Genomic DNA, 27,539 nt, shown 5'->3' on the forward strand with positions numbered 1-27,539 from the left:
CCCCTCCTGGCCTTGAATGGCTGGATGCTGGGGCGTTCGCTCTCTGGAGCAGTGCTGCCCAGGACAGCTTTGGGGCACCATGAAATGCTGTGCACCTGTGCCACCCGCATGGGGGCTACCGGCCAGAGGAAGGGCTGCTGTGCAGGCAGTCTAGTCACTTCATGTCAGTGTGAGTCACGTTTGCAGTGGTGGCACTGGTGGCCAGCCTACACTGTGGCAGGGGTGCCTCAGCAGGCCCCAAACCATGACCTGCCAGTTGTCCCCAGAACACCTGACCCCGTGAGCCTGGGGGAGGGTCTGGGAACATGCACTACTAACAGTCCCGGGGAAAGGGCAGGAACCCCACTTTGGGAACCACTCTTCCAGTGCTGGCCCTGATCCTGACTTCTGCTTTCCTTGTGGCTTTCGCTGGGGGGGCTGTAAATCATAGCACCTAACTCCCGCCTCAGGCTCCGCATCCAGAATCCGACCCACAATAGGGCCTAACCTGGAGCCCACTCTCTTGCCCTGAGAGGCCCACTGCTCCCTCCAATGATGACTTCAGGAGTGTGTCCTGTCCCTTCCTAGAGGCCAGGAGGTGAAGCTAAGGAACGTGCTTACCTTTATCGGCTGCTGGGGCAAAGAGCTTCTCGGAGCCCACAGATGCCTGGAAGACAGAGAGGAGGATCAGAAACTAGAGGGAGCTGAAGGCCTGGGGTGAACTAGGCTCTTACCCCGGCCCCCAGGAAACAGGTCTGGGCAGGTTTTGTGCCTGCGAGGGCTGGGAAGAATGTGTCCTCCTGTGCCCACAGCCTCCACAGAGGAGGGCGAGTATGCCCAGGCCCAGCTTTGAGCAAGTGGGCACATAGGTCACTCAGCCTGTGAACCAAGGACGCCCTGCTCAGCAGAGATGTGGGGGCTCAGGGTGGCCCTGCCAGTGGGGGGCTGGGACCTGGGACTTGGGTGTCTCTTGGCAGTGTTAGACCCAGGGACCCGATGACTCCGCTGGGCCTGGGCCTGGAGGAGGGAGCAGAGCCTGGGACCGAATGGGCCGTGGGACAAAATGCGGTCACGGTTTGGCCCAAGTCACAGGTCTGGGGACCACGGCTGTGACGAGGTATCGGCTGTCCAGGGAGGAGCGTTCCACTCCAAGTGGTTTCTGATGGACCCCACCTATGAGCTTCTCCTCCTGGGGAGACACCCACGTGCACGCAGGGTTGCAGGATATTGGGGTGAGGACGTGGTCCTGGGTGGAGACCTTTGCCACGGCTCATGGGAAGGAGCTCCGTTAAGACTGCCCTGACTAGACCTTTTTTTGCTACTTGATTTTTTTTACAGATTTTATTTTTTTAAATCACGGATTTATTTATTTTGAGAGAGAGCGAGTGGGGGAGGGGAGAGAGAAAGAATCCCAAACAGGATTCAGCACAGAGCCTGACGTGGGGCTCGAACTCCCGAACCGTGAGGTCGTGACCCGAGTCGAAATCAAGAGTCAGATGCTTAACTGACTGAGCCACCCAGGCGCCCCTAACGATTTTATTTTTAAGTAATCTCTACACCCAACGTGGGACTCGAATTCACAACCCCAAGATCACCAAGAGTCGCACGCTCTTTCAACCAAGCCAGCCAGGCACCCCACTAGTTGACTTTTTAAAAAAAAAGCTTCACCGGTGGTGCATCTGGGTGGCTCAGTTGCTTAAACGTCCGCCTCTTGATCTCATCTCGAGTGTCGATTTCAGAGTTAAAAATTAAGATAAAAACAGCTTCACTGAGCTAAAACTCACATGCCATACAATTTACCTGTCAAAGGTGACAATTCAGCGGTTTTAGTGTATTCACAGCACTGTCCCCTCGGTGAGGCTTAGGACATTTTCATCAGCCCAAAAGGAAACCTTGAGGTCTTCAGCCATCGCCCCAACCCGCGTGCCCCCTGGCTGCAGGACCACTGCCTCTCCAGCGTGCGCAGAGGCCCTGGGCCGCACTCCCACCGGCTGCTGTTGGTGGGTGTGGCCAGGCGTCGGTGACACCGGAGGGCACGAGGCCAGCCGCTATGACAACCAGAGAACACCTGGTGCTGGGGAGCATGTAGAGAAACCAGGACCCCTGCACACTGCTGGGGGGGGGGGGGGGGGGACAGGAAAAGGTGCAGCCACCGTAGAGGACGGGACAGAGGCTCCTCGGGAGATGGAACACGGAATCAGCACAGGATACCGCGATCCCACTTCTGGATACGTACTCCCCCAAACCGAGAGCAGAGTCTTTCACAAATAACTTGCACACGAGTATTCACGGCAGCCGACAAACGGCCCGGCGTCCATCAGCAGATATATGGACACACAGAATGTGCTCCATTTGTGCAACCAGCCCTACAAAGGCAGGCAGTTCTGACACGTGCAGCAACATGGATGGACCCTGACGACACGATGCTGAGACAGGCTAGTCCAGCACGAACGCCGTGGGATCTGCTCAGAGGACGCCAGATCCCGCTTATCCGAGGGGTCAGAGCCGCACGGAGTAACGGGGTTGCCGGGCGGGCCGGGGAGTTAACGTTTAGGAGAGACAGTGTCCGCTTTAAAGGTGACGAGAGTCCTGAGGTGGACGGTGGCGGAGGCCGCGCAGCAGTGTGAATGTGCTTTTAATGCCTCTGAACTGTGCACTTAAAAATGGTGAAGATGCCAAATTTTGTTATGTGTAATAAACACAAAATTAAAAAACCCACTAAGGGAGCTTTCTGGACCGATGAAAACGTTCTCTATCTCACTGTGGTGGTGGAAACATAAACACGTGTATCTGTCAAAGTGCATTAAGCTGTACATTTAAAATAGGAGTGCTCTGGGGCGCATGCGGGGCTCAATCAGTTACGCACCCAACTTCAGCTCAGATCACGATCTCACGGTGTGTGGGTTTGAGCCCCGCAACAGGCCCTGTGCTGACAGCTCAGAGCCTGGAGCCTGCTTCGGTTTGTGCCTCCCTCTCTCTCTGCCCCCTCCCCAACTCGTGCTCTCTCTCTTAAAGAGCAATAAACTTTAAAAATTTTTTTATAATGTTTATTTTTGAGAGAGAGACAGAGCATGAGCAGGGGAGGGGCAGAGAAAGGGGGAGACACAGAATCCGAAGCAGGTTCCAGACTCTGAGCTGTCAGTACAGATCCCGACGTGGGGCTTGAACTCACGGACCGCAAGCCAAAGTTGGACGCTCAGCCGACTGAGCCACCCAGGTGCCCCTCTTTCTTTTTCTTTTTCTTTTGAGAGAGACAGAGCGCAAGTGGGGAAGGGGCAGACAGAGGGAGAGAAAGGATCCCAAGCTGGCTCTGTGCTGCTGGAGCCCCACACGGGGCCTGACCTCACGAACCGCGAGATCACGACCTGAGCCAAAATCAAGAGTCGGATGCTCAACCGACTGAGCCCCCCGGGCGCCCAAAGAGAAATAAACTTTTCAAAAAAATAAGAGCCCCTCATGGCAGGTAAATTACGGTGCCGGACAGTCACAAGATGTGGCACTGACCCGACAACAGGCCCACTGGTGGACAGAACAGAGACGAGAATCCAAAACAGACCCAGGCCCATGTGGGACCCAGGCCGGACGCTGCTAGTCTGTGGGGAAAGGGCACGTCGTTCAAACGAACGGCGTGTGACGGGAGCTTGCTGCTTGGGAAAAGGGGAAGCCGAGACCCCCGTTTCGCCCCCCGCCCAGACTGATCAGGGATGTAAACGTGAAACACGGAACCACAGATGCGAGAGGAAACGTGTCGGCGCGACACTTCACGAGCACACCGGAAGGAGGTTAGCCCTTTATAATCGTGTCCCGGTACCAGGAAGAAAAGAGAGCGGTGAGTGCAGCCCCCACAACACAGGCTGGGGCGCCAGGAGCTGGGCCCCTGCACCAGGACGCCTCACACCATGCACTGTCACGGAGCTCGCGGTGGCCAGGTGGGCCCCCGAGGCAGCAGAGTCCCAGACGAGGAAGGTGGGTGCGGCCAGCAGTGCTGGGAAGGGTCCTTCCTGCCCGGCCCGCCAGACCACGGAGGCCGCGTGCGACCTCCTGACCCACCGCCAGCCCGGCAGGACGCGCCGCGCTCACGCACGGGGGCGCCACAGCCGTGACCTCCTTCCAAGTTTGTTTCCTTGCCAGTGTGCTTTTTCCAGCACATTCTACCTAGTGAGGCGTCCCCATGGAGGTGCGGAGTCCACCAGAGCTGGGGGGCTGCAGGGGCAAGATGCTGCAGGCCGTCAGCCCTGGTGGGGAGGGGGCAGTGCAGCCCAGGAGACCAGCGGCGCCGGCCCCCAGCCCACCTGGATCCCGGGACCAGGGCGAGGGCGGCTCATGCCAGGCCGCTTTATGGCAGGTGTGGCCCCACCTCTGCACGTGCAGGTGTGAGGCCAGGTGCCTGATGCAGGGCCTGCCCAAAGACCCCCATTTGTCCTGAGCCGGACCTCACCACGACCCAAGGAGGAGGTCCCGTAGGGCCACACAGCAGTGCTGGAGCGACAGCCGTCCCGCTGTGGCCCTCACCAAGGCTTGGGAACGTGCTCACAAGCCGATTCCTCACAAAGCTAAGAGCACCTTCTATCATCAAGTCAGCCAGCACAAGTCACTCCCAGACTTCAACACCCGACCACACCCTGCAGGGCTGTGGGAGACCTCACCCCGGGCCCCCTCCCCGATCTGGGACCCAACTGGCCGCACCGCCTGCTCTCTTCAGGCTCCAGCGGCGCCCCCTCCGCGGTGCCCAGAGCCAGCACAGGCCCGGCTGACCAGGGGTCCCAGCCTGGGGTGGGGGTGGGGGTGGGGGGGTGGGGGGGAGCAAGTTCACTTAAGGCCCCACAGATTCAGTTCAAGGCCTGGGGCTCGAGTACCCACTCCCAGGGCCAGGAGGTGGCGCACAGGCTCTGGGAAATTCAAGGGGAGTAGAGGAGAGGGGGAGGGGGGAGGGCCTTCCCCACCACTCCCAACCCTGGATGCCAGCCTGGCAGAGGCAGGAAGGGAGGCCACTGTCCTAGGTCCATCCGGTCCCCACACCCCCAACGGCCACAACGGACCCAAGTCAAAGTTTGCTTGGGGAAGTTGAGGGAACTGAGTCCCTGCAGGGATCCTGGGAAGGGGGCTGGACATCTGGCCAGGCACAGCCATGCCCATCTGGGAAGGCTCTAAACAGACATGGCAGGCACGCTGGGCGCTCACAACCTCGGCAGGGCCGTGGCCCAGGTTCCAGCCCCCTTCCCAGGGCAGGCAAACAGGCGCGCGCTCCTGCCGGATCCCACCCGGCACGCACTCCCTCTGTTCCTTCCCTTCCAGGAGGAGGGGTCTGGAGCTGGCCAGCCGACCCAAGGCGGGTGGGCAGCCCCCAGAGCCGTGCAAATAACTTCCCAAGGATTATCTACTGGGACGTGACCCAGGCAGCCACATCTTCTCCAAACCTGGCACTGAGCCAGTGTGGGGGTGGAAGGAAGGGGTCACTCAGGGCCACAATACAGGTGGGAGGTCTCCGGGTTGCAGGTTCAGGGTCTCGGGGGAGGGGGCACGCCCGTTAGGGTGAGTGTCAAAACCCGGCACTAACTCCCCCTGGGTGCACAATCCCGGCCGCAGGCGGAGGTCACGGCGCGCTTTGTCTGCGAGGACCCGACCCCGCGGGGCAGCCTCGGCTCAGACACGCGGCACAGCCTCCGCCGGCCGCGCCCCGCCCCAGACAAAGAACTCCAACTCCGGGCAGGTGAGCGCGGAGGGCGCCGGGAACCGGGGTGGCCGGGACCCCGCCGGAGCGCAGACAAAAGCGCGCGTCCCCCACGACGCCCGGCCCCGCCTCCGCCGCGGGCCCCACCAGCCCCCCGCCGGCCAAGGCCCAGGACCCTCTGCGGGGATGCACCCCCTGCCCGCCTGCCGCCACGTGGGCCGCCGCCGGAGAGACACGGGGTCTCCGCGCGCCTGGCTCGCGGGAGAGACGGGGTGGGCAGAGCGCCGAGGGCCTCTCCTGGGCCCCCGCGCCTCTAGAGGGGGCGGTCGCTCTCCTGTCCCTGGCCCCCGAAGTCCAGAATCCCTCCCCCGAGCCACCAGCGCGCACTCACCGCGCGGGCGCCCCGGGTCAGAAGCGCTCTGCTGGCAGTTGCCGCTAGTCCTCAGGCGGGAGCCGGAGCCGGAACCGGAGCCGGGCGGCATGGACGCGGGCGGCGGAGCGCGGGCCCCCGCCGCCTCTGCCCGTCGAGGTGGCCCCTCTCCCGGCGCGCCCTGCCTAGCCGGAGCCCGCGCCGGGGACGCGCATGTCCGCCGCGCCGCCTCGGCGCGCTCCGGGCGGCTCTCGGGGCGCGCTGGGCCCCCGGCGCCGTCGGCAGCGGCGCGGGCCGGAGAAGGCGGCGTTGGCGGCGGCGGCGGGCGCACTGCTGGCGGGCGCGCAGGCGGCGGCGAGAGCGCGGGCGGGCGGGCGGGGCGGGGCGGGGGCGGGGCGCGGGCAGGCCCGACTAATCCAGCCCCGAGGCGCGGATCTGCCCGCGCCGGGCCGTAGACCCGTCGGAGCCTCGCCGCTCCCTCTCCGCTTCTGGGTCGGCGCGCGCCGCGCCCGCTCTGCTGCGCGCTTTATGGGCCCGACCCCTGCCACCCGCGGCAAGTTCTGCACGGCTTCTAAGCTCAGTTTACAAAGGGGGAAACTGAGTCACTGAGCCGCGAGGAAAGAGGACACAACTCGCACGGCCGCTCACGTGAGCCCCGCCGTCCCTGGGGCTCGGTTTCACCATCCTGCGAAACGGGGATGTACCGTGGGGAAGGATCCAAGCAGTTACTTTACGTGCAGACGCCTGCTGCGCAGCACGCGCCGCCGGAGCCGCCTGGCCGCTCGGTGGGAGGAAGCCCACCTTGTGATCAAGGCAGAACCACCGCCCCTGGCGACGCCCAGTAGGTGCGGGCCCTGACCCGGGCGCACCGGCGGGGTACAGCTTCCCAGAGCGAAAAGCGCGCTGTGAGGGAATCCACGCAAACCCACACGCTCCGGGGCACCAGGCTATCAGCTCTGGTGGGGCGTCCGAGGACCCCCGGCTCAGAACTCGCAAACACCCGGCCCAGGCTGTGAGAATCAGCGTCTGAGTCCATTGAGGGGGAGTGTCGCGTAGCCACTGGGAGACACCCTCGGTCACCAGCTCCAGGATCCTATGCGCTGGGCCCGAGCTTTCTTTTCAGAAAGCGGCTAAATACCCACAGCGTACACATTTAAATAGGGCGCGGGAAAGCTCCAAGGGTACAGAACAAATGACTAACAGTGACACTCAGGTGGGGGCCTTAAGTCCTTTTGTTCTGTTTGAATTATTTACCAAATACATGTATTCCCTTCTCCCTGCAAATTAACGCCATTCCCCCAGAGTCCTGCTGTTTCCTGCCATAAAAACAGCAAACGCTGCTGCGGGTCAGACATCCTGCTAAATGCCTTGCAACTACGAAATCGCCAGGCCCTCATGCCTATACCCGTTAAGGACACCCCGTCATCCCCATTTTACTGATGAGAAAACTGGGGTAGAGACGTGAGGTGACCCACCTGAAGTCATGCTGCTGTTCGGGGGCAGAGCTGGGGTTTGGACCCCAGCAGTCTGCTTTCCATGGGTGTAGCCAAGACATTCTTTTCCTCTGGGAAGGCAGCAGAGGCCAGACCCGGTGGGAGAGTCAGGGGCGGGGCTCTGCCTCCGAGGTGGGTGTCTGCGGGCTCGTGTGCCTCTCACCTGCCACACCGTGCCCCAGAGGGTTATGGGCTCCCACACGGCCCTGGCTCCAAGGCCTCTGGCAGTGGAGTGTCCCAATTTGCCTCTCCGTGTTCAGCAGCTAAAGAGCCCTGAGAGATGTCATGCCCTAACCCCATGAATCTGTGAATAGGTACCCACGTGACAGGGTGGAATTAAGGTTGCTAACCAGCTGACCTTGAGATGGGCAGATGATTTGGGGGTGGTAGTGTAATCACAGGGTCCTTACAAGTGGAGGGAGATGGGAAGATGCCACCCCAGTAGCTGTGAAGACTGAGGCAGGGCCAGGAGCCGGGAGTGTGGGTGCCATCTGCGGCCAGAAGAGGCAGGGAAGGGATCCTCCCCTGGAGCCTGAGGGACAAGCCCAGACACACCTTGACTTAACCCCGTGATGTGTGTTGGAGTTCTGGTTTCCAGAAGTGTGAGATAACCAGTCTGTGGGGAGCTCAGCCCCCAAGTGCAGGTAGCTTGTCCCTGCAGCCACAGGAAACCCTTAGGTTTGCGACCGAGACCCCGATGAGGGGATGGAATGCAGAAAGACGGGCCCTTGGGCCACAGAGAGCTGGTGCCCCCCGTAAGTCTGCCTGCAAATGCCCATCGGCAGGCCTGGGTCCTGCTTACAGCCTAGTGGGAGCAGCCGGCAACGCTCAGGGAAACAGGCAAGACGATGCACGCAGGGTGGGCAGGAAGGGCAAATGGGGCGGGGAGATAGATGGGTGTCCTCCTCCGAGTGGCTGTCAGGGAAGCCCCTGCAATCAGGGGCCTCTGAGCAGAGATGCGGGGGACCAAGCTGAGGGGAACCCTGGGGAAGAGCTCTTCTAGGGCAGCTAACAGCCAGTACTAAGGTCCTGAGGCAGGAACAACCCGGCAGGGCCTTGAGGGAGCAAGAGAAGTGGTTCCAGGTTTTAGCGGGGGAGAGGGGGACGGGGGGAGCAAGGAGCCCAGCTGGGAGCTGCTGTGACAAGCCAGGTGGTATGGCGGCCAAAGGGAGTGGGTGGTGACGGGGCTGTTCCATCAGAGGTGACAGGTGGCAGTGGTGACAGAAGCGTGGACCTCCGTGGGGCGAGGTTGGCCAGGGGCCTGCATGGGGCCCTGCCCTGCCGTCACTCTTGTCCACCAGGGGCTTGCTGCCGAGGCCCAGAGAGGCCTGCGTGGAAGCAGGAGGGGGAGGGGACGACAGCGCACACAGGCCTGCGTGGAGTCCCGGCTCCGTCATTTCCTCGGGACCCTGGACAGGCCCCACCCTCCTGGGGGCAGACATACGCCAAGTCGGGTACTCCTCGCAGTCTGAGCACGAACCCTCGGGGCCCCCAGAGGTGTGTTCTACCCTTGTGCCTCCTACAGCGGAGGGACCCAGGTGGCTGGACACCTTACCGCTGGTGGAGTCAGTGGGGGTGCAGAGGGCAGGTGGGGACCACGTGGCACTGTGGAGCCAGTTCAGGCACTGGCAGGAGAGCCGGGAGATGCGCTGTCTGAGGGGGAGCCCCGGGGTCTGGCCATCCGGCCGCTGCTGAGGTCTCAACAAGGCCCCTGCTCCTCTGTCCGGCCTGCCCAGCACAGCCCCAGGCCCCAGGCCCCAGGAGAAGCCTGTCTTCCTATAAAATGTGGTCTTCGTTTCAAACATCGCCCCCCAGGCCGCCTCGGGCACTGGTTATTCTGGAGAGCCCCCACCCCCACCCCCTCCAGTCTGGAGGTACAAGTGGCCCGAGAACCCAGGGCAGGTCTGGGTTTAGGAAGGAAGGCAGCTGCGACATGAAAGGTCTGACGGGGGGGGGGGGGGGGGGGGGGGGGGGGGAACCTAGAAGGAAACAGAGCGGCAGGTGACAGGGAGGCGGCGGCCAGACCTAATCAGACGTAACCCCCTCAGGGCTCACCCGGGGTTCAACAAGCAGCATCCCACCAGCAGCTGTCGTCACAGGCAGCTCCAAGGCAGCTCCAGGATAGGAGTCGTCACGGGAGTTCCTGGAGGGGGCACTGGGAGCCACATCAGCCCCGTGCAGGTGACAGCCACCACCACCCCTCCCCCCCCCCCCAGGCCACGTCCTGGGGGTAAGTGGCTGCTGAGGCTGCAGATAAAAAGGCATGGGGCCCGTGACAGGGAGACCAAGGACAGGGCCCCGGCCGGGGGGGTCTCAGGGAGGGGGACAGGCTGGCCAGGCCTGAGTGCCCTCTCCTCCCTCCCTGGTCGTCCTGGCCACGTTGGGAGTGTGGCCTAGCACGGGAGAACCCCTGGGGGAGGACCGGCAGACCCCGCTGGGGGCGGGGGTGGCGTCCGGCGTTGGGAGAGAAAAGGCCCACAAATCTCACCGACGGGCTGACAGAGGCTGAAATCAGACCCCGCTCAAACAGCGAGCTCTGCCTCCTTACTGACGGGGAGCTACCAGTCCAGTGCCTACAGCCATGGGGGAGTCCAGACGGTGCCAGCGACACGGCGTTTCAAAGAACCGAGACAACCCCCTCGGAAGGCCACGGAGGGCCTGCCAGCACCGGGAGAACGGCCTCCGGGACGCTGCCCGGAGCCACAAGGCTCTGAAGGTGCCCGGCCTGGGCGCAGGGGGGCCTGGGCCGTGCACCGTCCAAACACCGTGGCCGTGGCAGCTCTGTGGCTTGTGCTGTTCAGGAGGTGGATGCGAGGGACGGGGCAGCCCGCTGCACTGGCTGGACAGTGGCCCCATACGATACGCCCACCCAGAGCCTCAGAATGTGACCACGGTGGCATCAGGGTCTCTGCAGGGGTGATTAACATAAGGGTATCGAGATGAAATCTGGATCAGGGCGGCCCTAAATCCAAGGACTCTGTCCCTCCAAGAGGAGAGACAAGGAGAAGCCATGTGACGACGGAGGCAGAGACGGGAGGGTGGAGCGGAGACCCCCCCCCCCAGGCCGGAGGAGGCAGGAGGGACCCTCCCCTGGAGCCCCGAGGGCATACATGCCCTGCCCACACCTGGATTCTGGACTTCTGGCCCCAGACCCGTGGGAGAGGGGCTGTTCACTGTCCCCCCCCCCCCCCCGCCCCCTGCACTGGCCACTGCCCTTGTCACCAGATGGCAGGGAGGCTTGGCTCTTCAGGCCTTCCCCTCTGGGGTTAGGGGGCTACAGGCCCCGGGGGGGTGGGGCTGGGGGACCCCCAAGGGGCAGAGGACTGTGGTGGGGCCAGGGTGGGCGTGGGAGCTCCGACCACCCGAGGCCCCAGCAGGCGCGGGGCTTGGCCCCCCGCTAACCCCTGCCTCATCTACCCCTTGGTCTGCAAGCTCTCACTGCCTCTTCCAGCGCCCGGCCGGCTGACTTGCGCCCAGCCACACCTGGCTCGGAAAGACCCTGGGGTTCCCACCGTGCCCCCACCTGTCCTGGAGGTGAGCACCACCCACCCTAAAGCCTTCACCAGGCCCGTGAGGTCAGTGGGGCAGGTGGGGTGTGGAGGGACTATGATCCCTCTGGGCACAGAGGGGAGCAGACCCACAGGGGCAGCGGCCAAACAGACAGATGGCCCCTCTCTCGGCCGCCCACCCCAGGCAGGCCCGGTATGACCCCCGGGGTGGGGGGACGTGGGGGCGTGCCCCAGGCCCCACACCTCCACGTCCTGCTTAGCTAGTTCTGGAAGGGACAGAGGGACACACAGCCCCCACCATCTGGGCCTGTCACTCCACTGAGTTGGAAGGGGACAGGTTCCAGGCCGGCTCTGCACGCAAGCTGCGTGACCTCAGTACCTCTGCTCTCTGCTGAACGGCGTGGGTCCCGGGGTCAGTGCTCGCCCCCACTTTCTGTCCCCGGAGAGTGGCTCCACATCTGCTATGTCCTGCCGGCTCCAGCCGGGGCCGTGTGTGCACCCACGGAGGGGCCCAGCGGGGCTGTGGGGGCGTGCTCCCTAGCGCTGGGGCCAGGCTGGCCCCGGTGGGGCGGCCCAGGGCGGCTGTCCCAGACCAGCGGGGCCCTGAGGCATCATCTGGCTGCAGGGGAAACCCGTCCTCTTCCCCAGCCTGTTTCCCCCAGACCCTGTGTCACTCAGGCTCCCGTGAGGTGAGTGTTTGTCACTCGCAACCCAAGGCATCCTGGTCTCCCTCACCTCCCTCACCCTGCCCTGCTTCTTCTGGGCCCCTGGTCGTAAAAGCACTGTCCACCCTGTGCTATGGCCTGAGACCTGGGCATCGTACCCCAGCAGTAGGAGAACGGCGGTCTCTATGACACCCGTGTCCTAATCCTCGGAGCCTGTGAACATGTCGTCGGTCACCCTACAAGGCCACAGGGCTTTACACACTGGGTTAAGGAGGACGCAAGCCTGGAGGACCCTGGCGAACCCAACCTGGTCACAAGGGTCCTTACAAGAGGGAGGAAGAGGAGGAGGGGGAGGAGGGTCAGATCCGAGAAGACGTGACAACAGAGGCGGAGACCTGATGTGAGGAGCCGGCGGGGAGGCCACACGGCTGGAAAGGAATCGTGTGCTCCCTGGAGGCTCCAGAAGGAGCCGCCTAGGCTGACGCTTCCGTTCTGGCCTTGTGAAACCCATTTCACACTCGCCACCTCCACAACTATAAAGCTTGAGCTGTCTGAAGCCACTGAGTTTGTGACAAGTTGTCACAGCAGGTGCTAAGGTGACCCCCACCCTGCAGCCAGAGCCCAGGCCACACCACCTCTGCCAGGACACCACGGCCTGACCATCCCGGGGGGGCCTCCAGTCCTGGTGGATCCTCACTCTGGGGGACCCGGGGCATATCACTGAGGTTTTCTGTCCCTCAGATGCCCTACTCACAACGGGTAACAGAGAGTTATCTGGGGCCAGGTGAGCTGATGGTCCTTGCTGGGACCTACATGCCACACCCAGTGCCTGCCTGGACCCTCAGTAAGCAAACAGCCCAAGACCCTGCCTTGGACAGACCCAGGAAAGACACTGTGGGCACAGCTCAGAGTGGGGGTTGGCTTCACTGCCCCCGCCCCCACCACCACGCCATTCCCAGCACCCACATGGGGTGCAGGGGAGCACAGGCTCCCTGCACCGTCATCCCCACGGCAGCTGGCCGGGAGGCAGGACGGCAGGTGAGGGGGACAGGAGGGCCTCCTACGGACTCCTGGGCAGGTGTTCGCGGGAGCGGGTCTAGGAGAGCCACGTGGGGAAGCAGGGAGCTCCGAGGGCCAGGAGGCTTCCTGCAGGAGGGGCTGCAGGTGCTAATTCGGGAGGCAGCTGGCCTGGGGGGCAAGTACAAGCGCCCCCGTCCCCGCCCCCACCAGAGGGGGGTGATCCCAGGACACAAGCAGGTGCTGGTCTGAGCACGGGCCCTCCTCCTCCCAGGATCCTTCGGGTTACGGGCCGGAGGGCAGGGGCTCCGTTTTTGGTCCACGGCGCCCTCTCCTTGCAGTTCACGGGGGCCCGGGAGGTGGACTCTGCGAGCCTCATTGCAGAGATAAAGCAGAGGTTCAGAGAGGACCCCAGTCAGGCACAGAGGAGCCTGGTCCAGAGCGTGTGCTCCCTGCAGACAGCACACAAGGAGCGAGGCTGACCCAGGGGCACAGATGCCCGCTTGGCTCATTTGGGGCAGCCCCCAACGTGCTGTGTACGGGCCAGATGCTCGCACCTATGCCTGGAACGCTTGCCTCCACCCCAGACCACAGGCACCCCTGTGACCCCCGCTTAGCAGAGAGGAAGTGAAGCCCGGAGGGTGCGGGCCGGCCGTACAGGTGCCGGTGGCCACAGACGACCCCTGCCCCCACCGGCTGGCCAGCTGCTCAGGAGCAGGCAGAGCCTGGCGCTGGGGGTGTGTCCTCACAGGGGATCTGGCAGGCCAGACAGACAGCCTGCCTACGAGGGAGCGCGCGGCCTCGGCCACCGGTGGGGCCACTTGGGCAGACGGCAGCCAGTCCAGGCCCAGGAGGCTGCCTAGTGAGCCCCACGCAATTTTTCACCCCATACTTTTCCAATAAAAAAGCGGTTAGACACCACCCACAGCCTTGCGGAGGGGCCATCTGGCAGCCCAGGCTGCCTTCCCTGCCAGCAGCCAGCGCCCGCAGTAGGGCCGGGATGGGGTGCTCAGGGGCAGAGCCTGGCCTGTCAGGAGGGGTGGGGGTGGCCACCCACAGGGGGAGGCAATGGGGAGGGGTGGGGGTGGCCACCCGCAGGGGGAGGCGACGGGGAGGGTTGGGGGTGGCCACCCACAGGGGGAGGCGACGGGGAGGCCTTCCTCCAGGGATGCTGTTGGGCGGACACAGAGCCCAAGGCCAGGGGTGAAGCGGGGGATGGGTTGGCAGCAGCCCAGGGGACCAGTGAGGGAGGGGCGGCGGGGCCGACAGAAGGCGCGGGTGCATCTGACCTCAGACCCTGGCAGGTCTAGGAGGAGCAAACAGGCTGGCAGAGAGGGAGGCTGGCCCGCTCGCTGCCCCGTCCGGGGGGTGACCTCCCTGGGTGCTGCCCACCGGCCATGCTTTCCCGGGCCCAGTGCGCGCATCCTGCCAGCGCGGACAGATCCAGGGCCCGAGCCGCACACTGTCGCCCTCCTGCCCAGACTGCACATGCAGCACGCCCCCCTCCCCGCCCCAGCCCCAGAGCCGCGTCGGCGTCTTCTGCCCGCCACACAGCAAGCAGAGTGACAAGTGGAGCCCGTTCCAACGCTGTGTGGTACACGAGTGCCCCGGGGCTGAGCGAGTGTCTGGGAGGCACCCCGCGGCCAGGCCCCAGGTGGATGGCTCTGTCTCTCACTCCCGTGCTCTTACAGTCCTATAAGATCAGGGCTCTGCCCTTCCAGAAATACTGTGGGGACACCTGACCTTCCTCCCCTGACCAGCTCCTCCTGGAAGGGGCGAATGACCTCACCCTGCCGTGCGCCTGGAGACAGGTCGGGGCTGCAGAGGGCAGAGGCCCTTCTCTGGCTCCTCTGGCAGGTGAGCTGGATGGGGGGCGGGGGGGGGGGTTGGGGGGGGGAGGAGCTGAGTGTGCAGGTGAGCTGGACCAGGGGGTGGGTGGGGGAGGAGAGTGCACCACACCCTCTGAGCTGCACCTGCCTCTTGATGGGCTGGGAGGAAGTTACCCATCACCCAGAAACCCAGCCTGGGTCAGCAAAGGAAGGCAGAAGGAAGTCGGGTCTCTCTTGCTATCCGAACTCACTACTCACCCCCCTAAACTCCAGAACCAAGCGGTTTTGAGTAAGGGGGTGTCCTTGCCGTGGGGGAAACTAAGGGGTCTGCGCCGCAGGCAACACCCACCGGGCACAGTATCCCCGTGCAGCCCGGAGGGACAGGGACCTCTTGGGACAGTGGTTCCCCCTCAGCTTCCCACTATGATCTACACAACGGGCCCGTGTGAACTCACGCACTCTCCCTCTCTCTCTCCCTCTGCTCCAGCCCCACCGGACATTCTGCACCAACACTCCCCGCCTCACCACGCAGGAGGCGATCGGTGCGGTGGGAGGTGAGCTGCGGGAGACGTGGCACCGCGGCCTTCACGGGCAAGGGGTCACTGTGAGGGGGGAAAGCCGTATGTGAAGTCTGGCCGGGCCGACAGGCAGCAGCCTGCTGAGCACGGACAGCCCAGCCTGCACTTCAGCTGAGAGAGACCAAGTCCTCTATCAAATCACTGTTCACTCCCGTTTCCACTACGGCAGCCACACGCGGGCCCTAACCAACGTGGGCCGTGTGGCTGAGCTGGCATGTGCTCCTTGAGCGCCAGGACTGAGGGCCGGGAGGTCCCGGTGTGCGGGCAGTATGGGTCTCCGCGTCGGATGAGGGCAGACTTGGGAGGGGACCAAAGGGCCTGTGCTCTGTCCAGATGCGAGGCAGTGAGGGCGGGGGGAGGCGGGGCTGGACCTCTGCAGCACAGGTACAGTGGCCCGACTGGTGCCGGTCCACCAGGCACGGCCCACCCAGGGGCAGAGAGGCAGAGATGCAGACACGCATCGGCGGTGGGTGGCAAACCGTTCCTCGGGGAGGCCTCGCTCAGGCAGCCTCTCTGGGAAGCAATCCTGAAGCTTTAGGGCCCCGTCCGGGCCCTCACTCACCCAGCCTGTGCAGAACCAGGGTCGCCTGCGTGGAGTCTCGGCCCCGGCTTGGGCCTCCCTCCCAAGCTGCGCAGGGACGCGGCCTACTGTCACAGACGATGCAGACGCTCATGGGAGCGGCGAACCCGGGTGACCAGGGACCAACCTGAGCCCTTTCCCGGGCCCTCCAGCCGAGGGCTTGCTGAAACACGGTGGCTCGCTCACTCTGAGTTAACTGACTCAGAGCTTGCCGTGGCCCAAGACAGGTGTCTCTATGACCCTGGTGCGGGCAGGGATGCCGGGGCGGGAGACGGGGGTGGGGAAGGGGGGGAGGGGGCGGCCCTGCTTCCTCCTCTGGCCCCAGCCTCCCCGAAGCTGGGGACAAGGGGAGGCATGGCCTGCCACCTGACCTGCGATGGAGCCAGAGGCCGTCACACGCTAGGGCGGGATGTGTGGTCACATCACCCGTGTAGACCACGGCCATGGCTGGGGCCCAGCACACAGCGGTGGGGGAGGCTGGCCCTGCCCATGGCCACCATCCCCCTTCCTTCCCAGGACCCGCAGCTACGGGCCCCAGTCACAGCCCGAGGCGGGTCTGGGCCAAGCGACCACACCTCACACGGCAGAGACATGGGCCCCAACACAGACCCCAGCCAGCCCCTCCAGGCAGGGGGCCCTGGAACCCAGACTCTGGCCGTCCTAACACCCTCTAGGGCAGCAGTTTACGAGGGGATCCGCAGGAAGACGAGAACCCTCAGCTCCAGGCCCTGCCCCGCACCCGTCCACGGTGCACCCCACTGCCCACCCCGCACCTGCTCTCCCCCGTTCCCCGGCCGGGACCGGCCTGTGGGCTCCCTGCTGGATGTGAGTGCGGAGGAGGCCAAAGCTCCGGCCTCCTGCTACCCTCGGCCGTGGCCTGCCACCCGCTCCAGGGCACTGACGACCACGTCAGCAGTGACCTCTCGTTCCTGGGGCGCGGTCTCCACCTCTTGTAGCAGGGCTGGACTCACAAGCAGAGAACAGGCAGGACCGGGCGCGACCAAGGGGCCAGGCCGAGCTCTGGAGGCCCCTAGGGGGCCAGGGTCGGCCCTGTGCTGCCGGAGGGAAGGAGGCAGCGGTTCTAGGTGGCGGGGTACCAACCGCAGCAGCGTCAGGGCTTGGACAGATGGAAGGAACCAGCGTGGGGGTAGCGGTTCAGTTTCTCCTGTGGAAACAGGCTGGGGTCCTAATGGCGGCGGCCGGCGGCCTCTGGAACCCCCTCGAGCAGGCCCTGGCCTCAGAGAGAGCTGCCTGCAAGGTGTTTTTAGATCAAGGACAGGCCGAGGGCGACGCGGTGGCCCAGGCGCGTAATCTAACTCACTCAGGAGATCTCGGAACGACTGTTCCCGTGGACGCACGCCCATCCCGGGGCCCATGACAGCCACGGAAGTGCCTCAGGGGACCCCGACGGCGATGGCGTTCTTTCCCAGCCGCCCGGCCTCCGGCCACCTTCCCCAAACCATCCAGACCGCAGGGACAAGCCCACGTGGGACCTCCAGGCTGACTTGCCTCGGATGTGCGGCTTTCCAGTCCTTTGCACACTTGCTCATGTATTTGTCTCCCGAGAGGGGCCGTCTGGCTGTCCCCCCAGGACAGGCGGGGACACACCAGGTAAGCGGGAACCAAGGTCACACAGCACACAGATGTCCCGTGGGACTTTACCCCGTGTCATAAAACTTGCCTCAGAGCCGGTGTTCAGGGGGACCCTTCGGCCCATCTCCCGAAAAGAGCGCTTGATCGCACCGTCCCCGTGGCCTGGACGTTCGTCCCCCTTACCCGCTCAGCCCCTTGCTGCAGCCTGGTGCACGGCCATCGCCTGCAGCCTCATCACCAGCTACGACTCTTCCCAGGTGGGCCGTTCACGTGTCCGAGAGGACTATGCACCCGGCCTGCCTGGGGTCCAGGCGTGTGACCCTTACCCTCCCTCTGCCTCGGTGTCCCCGGGTATCCGTCAGGGAGGCTCGGTGCCCTCCCCCTCTCCCTGGGCTGGGGGAGAGGCCCACAGTGAGCGTAGGAGCCTGGGCCGGCGGGGGCCGGGGGGGCATCTCTGCCCATAAGGCGCCCAGCTGCTGAGCTCAGGGCTCTGGGCGACCTCTTTCCCTGCTCCCCACAAAACACCCCAGGGCCGGTAGATGACCAGGACCGAGGGCCCTAAGGAGGCCTGCGCTGTGGTCTCTCCAGCTGCATAAATCCTGAGTTAATGGGAATTTCATTGTTCCTGAAAAGGAGGGTAATTATGAGGTGCTAGCACGCTGCTATTAACGGAAGTCTCTATTTTCTGGTGACGTTTACAGCCCCCAGCCTGGAAAGCTGCCCTCCCACCCTGCTCTGCCCCTGGCGGTCTCCATCCCAGGGAGCCCTGGTGGAGCCTGTGGCGAGGCCCCTTGTCCTCTGCACCCCTGTGGGTGGAGGTCTCAGGAGGAGGTGGGGGGGGGCTTACCTTGTCGTCCCCTTCACTCTCGCTGTCACACTGCGGGGAGAGAGACAGAGGAGAGTCAGAGCCCCGCAGCACCCCTGGGCAGGGCGGGGGGGGGGGGGGCTTGTGGGGAGAGGGGGCCTCGGTCAAGGGCTCTGTGGGGCCGGCCAGGCAGACCCTGGGGCCCAGAGTGAGCCGTGCAGCCCCCTCCTCACCCCGGCCACACCTGGAGCAGCATCACCCCCGTCCCGGGACAGAGCTGCTACCCTGCGACCCCCTCAGGCCTCCTCCCACATGCTGGTCTCCAGGCGGGAAGAGCTTGGTCTCCTGGGCGGCAGGCACAGGCCACACCCCACACGCTTCACGAGGCCCACGGGTGGGGGTGGGGGCCCGGGGAAGGGATCGAGGGTGCCCTCTGGGCAAGGACACGGGAGCCTGGCCCGGCTTGAAGGGGCGGCAGGGAGGGCGAGGGGCTAGCGGGCCTGGACCCCTGGGACAGACAAGGGGGTCAGGACAGGCCGTGGCCACAGCACCGCCTGCGGGAGAGCCGCCACAGACTGGGCATAAACCACGCCACGTGTCAGCTCGGCTGCTTTAAAGGAAGGCTGGCAATCATGCGAACAAATCTTTGTTTTCCGTTTTCAGTGCGCAGAGCTTTAAAAAGAAAGACTGCTCCTCTAGAAACCACAGCAATGCCCCCCTGCAAGAACATAAAGAAAAATAATCCCTTTCCAGCAACTGCAATTACGACACGTCCCGTCGGATGAATTATCCCGCTGAAGAGAAATCTCCGGGGCCCACGCAGGAGGGTGGGAGGGAGTCAGGGGTACGCACTGCTCGCGCGGTGCCCTCCACTTGGTTAGTGCAGGGAGGGGGCCGGGGTGAGGGCAGGGGTGCGCTCCACGACAAAGCTCACAGAGTTGTGCACGTGTGCCACTCACTGCAGCCGAAAGTGACCCTGGGGGCTGGGCACGTTGGGGGGGATCTTCTGAGGCCACGAGCTTCCCACCCTCAGCCCCACGGACCCCCCCCTCCCCCCCGCAGGGCCTGGACAGAGGCCCCCCGACCCCCAGAATCGGGGGGAGGTCCTTTCACAGAAGGGACCGGTGGGCCCACAGGGTGCTGGCCGCATGGCTACTAGAGGCCAGGGCAATCCTGCGTGGCCGGGTCCGGGGATGGGGAGAGGGGCTGAAACTCAGGAGGCATATGGGAAGGCGAGGAGGGGCTGGAACATTCCAGAACACGTGGCGTGTCACTGTGCAGTCCCAGTGAGCTGGGACTGAACTCTGCTGTGGGAGCCCTGGCCTAGAGACAGGGAAGGCCAGGGTCTCTGTGCTGGCAGAGAAGGGGTGGGGGCCAGAGGGTCGTGGCCTGTGGGAGGGGGCCCTGGAAGGGGGCCCGTGCACAGCTGGCGCAGAAGAGCCAAGCTGCCGGCAGAGCTGTGGGAGGCCCCCCGCCGGGCCTCTTCCTGCTCCGTTAGTGGCACCAAGCCCTTGGGCTGGACACCGCGGTCCCTTCACCCTGCCGGGAGGGCTGGGCCTCGTGTGCGGCCAGACCGCGCTGGGGCGCCCGGAACCCCCCAGGACGGGCTGCCTCACACCTCTCCCCACGGCTTCAGGTGTCGCGATGAGAGCTTAATGGCCCGACAATCAAGGCGGGGTGAGGGTGCGTTGTGGCGAGTGCACGGATCCTGTGATTAACCAAACAGCACGCACACCCCTGTCAGCCAGCACAGGCCACATCGTAGATGAATTCGCGCTATTAAGTCCTACTGAATTAATGTTTAACTGCAATAGAGTCGGAACTGAATGAGGCAATTAATCAGGGCAAGGAGGGAAAAAGAGCCACATCCGTCTTACAGGGGCCGCCTGAACGAGGTGACCTTCACAGGGTTGGGCCGGGTGGCCCCGGCGTGGGTGGGGGTCCAGGCGGGGAGTCCACGGAGCACAGGACAGACTCCAGGCCCCGAGGAGACGTGCCGGCTATGGCCGGGAGGCCACAACACGGGCTCCGGAGCAGACGCCCACTGGGACGCTGTGCCACCACCCATGCTGTGCAGGCCTGGGCAAGTCCCTTGACCTCTCTGTGCCTCAGTCTGTGCTTCTGCAAAACACAGACAACAGCGCACCTACGGGGCTGTTGCGCAGGTTCCGTGAGTGAATCCGCGCAAAGCACTAGAACAGTGCTGGGTACGAGGCCAGCAGGACATACAGCACGATGGTATCTTCATCACCATCACCACCATCGTCGCATCGTCACCACCGTCACCGTCACCGTCTTTGCCATCGCTATCATCCGCGTCAGCCTCTTCCCTCACATCACCCGAACAGCCCTTGGATGCGTCTAGCCCCCCAGAGGGTCTGGGCACAGACACCTCTCACCTGACAGTGCCCTGCTCCCCTACGAGCACCCGCTCAGGAGGTCTGGAGAACTTGGCCTCCATCACCAGGCCTTTCTTCCAGAAACCCGGGCAGCCGCTTGCTCGGGTGGGGCTGCTTGTCACCCTCCAGCATTGGGAGACGCAAATCAACACGGTCATTCGACAGCAACAGAAATGTGCCTTTTTCTCGTCTCAGTGCGAACGTAATTACCACTTCACGGCGGAGCTTAGGGGAAGGCCGCTGGCCTTCCATTTCTCAAACAAAGGCATGAAAAATTCATGGGCGGGGAAACTTGACGCTGAGCCCACGGCTCCCATCAGCTGCTGCAGCACCTGGGCCTGGCCCAGAGGTGCCCACGGGGAGTGGAGAGGAGAGAGGCAGGGAGCCGGGGCAGGGTCCCTCCTGCTCACGTGGGGCCCAGAGGCTGTCCTGGGCCCTGTCCTGGATGAGGATGCTGGAAGTCCTCCCCGCTCCAGCTTCCCACTCGGTGCCCCACTCTACCCTGCGAAGCAGGAGGCGTGTGGTGTGGTCCACAGTCTGGGGTACCGCCTCTGGAGGTCCAGCTGGCAGAGCTGCCCCGGGGGCAAAGGAGAACCTTACTTCTCACCAGTCTGGGACTCACTCCGGAAGGGCACTGTTGCTCACAAAGGCCCAAGCAGCTGCAAACCAGAAAAATCAGCAGGGTCCATGGTCTACGTGGGGGTGGAAGGCAACGGAACATTCTATGCCGCTCACTTGAGCGTGGAGGCAGAAACTCAGACTGTCTGAGCTGCTGGACAGTTAGTGCTGACCCCACCTGGACCGGACCCATGCGCCCTGAGGTGTGTCCATGCACTTTCCATGTGCTCTGGGGACACCCGAGGAATCCTTGCTGTGGTCGTTTTCCCTGGGCGTGCCATCATGGCTCACGCGTGCGTGTGCATGTTGCGACGCGTGTCAGGGTGTGCTCTGGGCCTCTGTCAAGTGAGCGCCTGGGCATCCTGTCCAACGGGTGTCCCACCGCACGCCACGTGTGCACCCAGGGGACCTGACAGAGCCGCCTGTCCCCGTGCGTGTGGCCGTGCCGACAGCTCGTCTGTGCTTAGGGCTCTCACCCTCCCGTAGCCCCTCGCGGGTCTCACCGTGCCTGCTGGCACTGCTTCTGAAGAACCTGGGGGAGGGAGCGGCTGCCTTTCCGCCTGCGTGGGTGTCCCTCCTCCTGGAGAAGGACACGAGGGTGCTCCCTTCCATCGTGCTGCACGCACTCCACAGGGGTTCAGAAAGCACGCCCAGTAAGCAGGGCAAGCTAAACAAGGGGCCGTGGACAGGCTGGGTGCTGGGGCTGGGGCGCCCCGGTCACGTGAGTGAGCACCACCAATGCAGGGCCATGCCTCGGGACCCCATGGGCAGGCAAGGGTGCCAGGAGTGGGGTGGGGGCCGCAGTCTCCTCCGGGGCGGCCACAGGACCAGCTGGGTGACCGTCTCAAGTGCTGAACGGCACCGCAAGTGTGGGTCACACGACACAAGGCGGGAGCTGTCCAACCAGTGCTCGCCGTGGTATTAGCCCATTACACGGACAAGAAAGTGGAGGCTCAGGAGCTAAAGGGACTTGCTTGCAGTCGTGTGGCCCAGAGGCAGGAGCCAAGCACTAGGACCCGGGGGTCCACTGGGCCGGCAGGGCAGGCAGGACAGAGGCGTCCCTGCATCCCAGCAGCGGGAGGCCTGGGACGGTGTGGGGGGTGAAGCTGACGGCACATTTGCTCACTGGGGTCACTTCTGTACAACTCAGGCGCCACCACAGACCCACCTGCGTACAGATGGGGAAACTGAGGCAGAGTAGGCGAGTGGGTGAGGGGGCTCTGGAACCCATGGTCTCCATCTGACCCCTCTGGTCAGGACCCCAAGCCGGGGACGCCCTCATGGCAGCTGGGACAGGGCTGGGTATCACGCAGTATCACCCTGCAAAGGGCTCCGGGCCACTCTGGCCCAGAAAGTCACAGCGAGCCTGATTAATTATGCACGATAGCTGGATGGGGACCCTGAAAATCCCATTCTTGTTTACTCAGCTAATTCACTTTTATGAGTATTTAGGCTTTAAAGCAAAACAAAGCACTAATTACCCAATTAACGAGCAATTAAGTTACTGCAGCCTAATAGCCCGAGCGCGGACGGCCTCCACGGGCTGATGGTGAGCGAGACCCACTTAGCGGAGACGCGCAGCTGGAGCTGCGCAGGCGCGCGTGGGAGGAGGGAGGCGGGGCCGCGTTCCCTGAGCAGGGGGGTCATCGAGGGCGGGGCTGCTTCCCCTAGGCCGCACCCCTAGGCAGCCCCGCGGCCCCTCACAGCCAGGAGCGGTGGGAGGGGGCCCCGGGCTGTTCCCGCCCAGGGAGTCTGCGTCTCGGGTGCGATGGGGAGCTCCGGGCGGCCTCCCATCTGGAGGCCTCCTCACGGGCAGCGGCGGGCAGTGGGCTCTTTGGGGCCCTGAGAGACAAGTGGGCTGGCGTTCTGCCTCCTTGGAGACCTGGCTGGGAGCAGTCACCAAGGTGACAAGCGTGGGGCCTGGTGGCAGCCTGGGACCATCCCTGAGCCCCAAGTCTGAGCTGAGGCGGGAAACGCGGCAGCTTCTGAGTAGCCAACTGCACGAGCCCACATCAGCGAGGACAGTCCGGGCCACGGGGCGCCGGGCAGATCCAGCACCCGGTCAGAGGGGAGGCCCGACCCCAAGCCTCTGAATCTCGAGAGGACCCGGGGCAACATTCTGATTCTTCCACTGCTTGGCCCATGACCCACCTGCTGCCCCTGGACAGAACCCAGACAGTGCAGGCCTGGAACAAATGCCTGGATGGACGGATGCCTGGATGGACGGATGGAAAACTCAGCGTGGTGCACACAGTACCCACGTGGAGCAGGCAGGGGACGGATGCCCGGATGGACGGATGACTGAACGGAGGCATGACCTGGGCTCTGACCGCTGATGTCTGAACTGTCCTGTCCTCCTCCCGCTCCTGATGCAGGGGCTCAGGGGGATGGCACTCCTGAGGGATTCTGGGTTTCCCAGTGGGGGCCAACCTACAACACCACTGTGAAAAACACGAATTACTTTTAATATTCCCTCGTTGCAGTTCCCTAAGATCTCCAGGAGAGCTGGGTGTTGTTTCGTGGGACAGCTTGTCTGAGATCGCCTACCAGGGCAGAGGATGCTCGGGTGGTGCCCCAGGGTGGTGGCGGCATGGGGGACACATCTGCCTGGACTGACCGAGGCCTGGCGCCCCGGCTGCTGCCTGCTCTTGGACGCCATCTCCCGTCATAGCCGGGGTGGCCCCGTCCCTCTCGGGAGTCCGAGCCCCAACAGGGCCAAACCTGCCTGCCCGTGCACCCCGCTGCGCCCCGCACTGGGCCCCTCTGTTCCCACCGGCAGCTCCTTCTCCCCACAGGTGTCGAGGGCCCCTTGCTAACCCTGCCTCCCCTACCTGCAGGCCACGCTGTGAGTGTAATAACGCACGTACGCGCATGCCTGCACACTCATGCTGACACACACACACACACACACACACACACACACACACACGTGTCCCCGTGGAACGCCCGCCCCCAGTGTGCTCAGTGGCACCTCTGGACCCCGGCCCGACAGCCCCTCCACGTTCTCTCCCCGTCCCGCTGTCCCATGGCCCCCGTGAGAGCGGGGGTTCCTGGGCTTCCTCCAATCCCCTGACCACAGGGCCTGGGGCCGCCCCCCGCCTGCACTAAGCGCTCAACAAACACCTGGGACGGCAAACAGCCCCACCTCACGATCAGGTCCCTGCTCGCCTCTCCCGAGCCTCAAGGGGACGGCGGGGACCCTCTGCTCCCGCCTCAGGGGCCTCGCCAGTCCCTCAGGTCCGTGTCTTCCTCCGTGCCCACGGCCGGCACAAACCCCCTCTTCCTGTCCCTCGTTAGCGGCTCCCCCGCCAGCCCTCGCGGGGCTGGCATCATTAACGAGCCCGTGTCAGAGGAGAACAAAAGATGGGCCGCAGCCCCGCCGCACACGGCTGACCTTTCGCGGCGTCGACTGTATTAATATATTCCCGTGTTGTCAGACTCAAAGCGCTAACTGCCTCATGAATTATTTATCAACACAAAAAGTCTCAACCAGAACAGCGTTAACATTAATTCCTAACCTCCTGTGCCCTCACAGCCCCGCGTGTCCCACATAATTGAATCTCCCAGCGGCCCGGCCTGTCGCCCTCCCTCCAGCCACGGCTCCCGCGCGTGTGGCCGCCGCCCGGAGGCGTCCTTGCGGGCCTGCGCAGAGAGTCTGTGTCTGGCCTCTGGGGGCAGGGCTGGGGCCTGGTCACGGGGGCGGACGGGAGTCCCAGGACTCGGCACCAAACTGCCCCGGGGCAGTTACGCGCTCAGTGGCTCCGAGCAGGGTCCCGGGCAGAAGGGGGACCCTCCCGGGCACCCGCCTGGAGGCCGGACGCAGGAACGGGGAACCGAAGCGCGGGGCCTGGCAGAGGTGGGAAGCCACGGTGACCTACAGCTGAAGGGAGGGCAGGGGCTGCCCCGCACCCCAGGCCAGGCAGGCAGGGAGTGTGCCAGCCTCCCTGCCCCTCTGAGGTGTCCTGCGTGCTGGGGGGGGGGGGGGGGCGACGTAGGCAGGGCACAGGCACGGGGGCTGCAATGGCCCCCACAAGCCTTCCTGGAGTCCACACCATGTGTAGTCCCAGCCAAGAGGACACTACAGAGTGACCATAGTGTCCGAGGCTGACACTCCCCCGGCCAAATGTCCCCAAGTGGGTGCCCTGGAGTCCACAAGGCAGCGAGGGGACAGCTGGAACATGTGTGGCCCGTGGTGGGGCCTTTCCTACAGAGAGCAGGTAGGAAGATAGACTCTGTGAGGCCTGGAGTTTTTGGGGACGGGGTGCAGGGGACACACGGGATGGCTTCTCCTGGCAGTCCCTGCAAACTGACCGGGGCAGGCCCCAATCCGTGGCCCACCCGTGTGCCAGACCCCCACCTGCCCAGTTAGGGGCGTTCTGTCAGCTGCTCCCCGAGGCCGGAGGGCTGGGCACCTGCCCTCAGGCGCTCCCCCTGTAGTGGGGCTGAAGCCTCTTTTGTGCGCCTGTTGCCAGTTTGAAATACGACAATGGGGGAGGAAATTTTAAAGACGGTTGGAAAACGTCGCAGAGACAAGCCAGTTTCTCACAAACGTACGCTCTCCTGACATTAAATCCGGCCCTTGATCTGACAGAAGCACGAGGGCCGTGACACAACTGTGTGACCCCTGAGGCACAGACAACCGTGCTCAGGGTTCCAGGCCCCCAGCTGGAGGGCCCTGATGCCTCCCAGAACCCAGTCCCCTCTTGCCGACAGCGCCCCACCCCTCATGGAGCCATCCGCCCAGAGAAGTGCCAACGGGCTGCATGTGTTTGGGCTGCTGGGACAAGCCTTGCCTGAAGCTGGCATCCCTTTTGGCCCCATGAGCCGGCTAGGCCCCCTCAGCCTCCACGTGGCCCTTTCCTTCTAGCACTCTGTCCGGACCTTGACCTTGCCCCCCGCCTGGCACCCCGTGCTTGCCCCTCTCTGAGTGAGGGTCTCCTACCGGTGGCCAACACTGTGTGAAAGCACCTGTCGGGTCTGCTTTCTCCTGCCGTCTGCCCAGAAGGGCAGGCACCAGAGATACGCTCTGCTTGCACCCTCGGTGCGGGGGAGCTCCCGGGGCCACCGTCACGGACGCGCAGAGCTCCAGAACCATGTGCCCTCGGAGATGGCACAGGAACAGCAAACACTTTCACTCTGTCTCTGTGGCCCTGTAGGGCTACCGCCCTGGCCCTCTTCCAGAGAACACTGAGGCCCCCAGCCCCAGGGCAGCGTCACGCTCCTCCCCTGCAGCGCAGACCCTGGCCTGACCTTACCCAGCTGGCCCTTCCCTCTAGGACAGGGCTCTGTGGTGCTGTGGAGCGCGGGGAGGAATGCGAGCAGGGGCCGTCCCTGTCCCCCATCCCGGCGCGCAGGAGCCACACGTGACCCTTGCAGGCAGCTCTGGCGGGGCCCCAGCAGGACGGCAGGTGCTGATGGCAGGTGCTGCCCACGGCACCAGGTCCCAGGGCTGGGGGCGGAGGCGCTCATGGCTGTCCTGGGCTGTGCTGCCCTGACCCGACGGTGACCGACCAGCTCAGCACACACGCAGCACTGCTCTGTGAGTGGGGGTGGCGGGCAGAACACTGGTGGTGGGGGGGTGGACCCTCCAGGGGGACTGTTCCTTCCCACCTCCAGCATCTGGCAGGACAAAGGAGTGGGGGTAGGAAGTTTCTCTGTCCAGCAGGGTGAGTCCCCAGAAACCCGGGAAGGGGAGGGCATGCAACCCTGGTGTGCCTGGGGCACACCCTGCCCTGGCTAGGCTGACCTCACCTGGGACAGCAGAGCAAGGGGACAAGGCCCAGGCTACCTGCAGAAAATGGCCACAGAGAGACAAGGTACAGAAATGTGCCCACGTGACTGTCCAGGCAGGTAGAACCTGTCAGACACACACAGTTACCTTCAGAACCTGCTCATACAAGATAAAGTCAGAGATTGAGGACCCTCCCCCCTACCCGGGCACCCCTCCCCCTCTACCCCGGCACCCCCTCCGCCTGTATCTTTCCTAAGACCATTCGCCAGCAACTAAAGTACTGGGTAGGTCGCCTGTTCATCATTTCATCCTCTGTCCTGTCCTTGCCCTACCTGGGAGTGCACAGCACTTCATTGCCCTGCCCCCTTCCAGGAACATCCTGCTACCTGGCTCCGGGGAGTGGGGCCTGCAGCCCTGGGGCACAGGAAGGGAGCTCGGGAGCAGAGGCCCCTAAGGCCACGCCCCTCCCGGTGCCCCATCCACAGACCGCACAGCAATAAAGGGCCAGCCTGGCTGTTCTGGGTCAAACCCTCATGAGCCTCCACATCAGGGTCGGCTTCCCTGGGAACACAATCTTGGAGGTACCCTAGGGCCACGTTCGGAATCTCACAACCAGCCTGAGAAAGTGGCCCTGCCCAGCTGGGGCTGATACCCCCTGACCCAGCCGGGCTGAAGCGCTGGGTGACAGGCGCCCGGGACACA

At 64.1% G+C, this 27,539-nt stretch overlaps 1 protein-coding gene across 9 annotated transcripts in view; it reads right to left on the minus strand.

The window, feature by feature from the left end:
* FBRSL1 (fibrosin like 1) overlaps positions 1-27,539 on the minus strand; it is a 78,297-nt gene that overhangs the window by 13,037 nt on the left and 37,721 nt on the right. For all 9 annotated transcript variants that reach the window (XR_006195388.1, XM_042911059.1, XM_042911061.1 and 6 more), the window contains exons 5-6: positions 18,132-18,161; positions 601-646 (exon numbers count right to left, since the gene is read on the minus strand). Coding sequence is in view for 8 of the 9 variants with exons in the window: in XM_042911059.1 (XP_042766993.1) it covers positions 601-646; positions 18,132-18,161 (76 nt within the window). In the remaining variant the exon portion in view is untranslated. The remainder of the gene's footprint in view (positions 1-600; positions 647-18,131; positions 18,162-27,539) is intronic.

The sequence above is a fragment of the Panthera leo genome, chromosome D3 (genome assembly GCF_018350215.1).
Source record: "Panthera leo isolate Ple1 chromosome D3, P.leo_Ple1_pat1.1, whole genome shotgun sequence".
NCBI classification, from domain to species: domain Eukaryota; kingdom Metazoa; phylum Chordata; class Mammalia; order Carnivora; family Felidae; genus Panthera; species Panthera leo.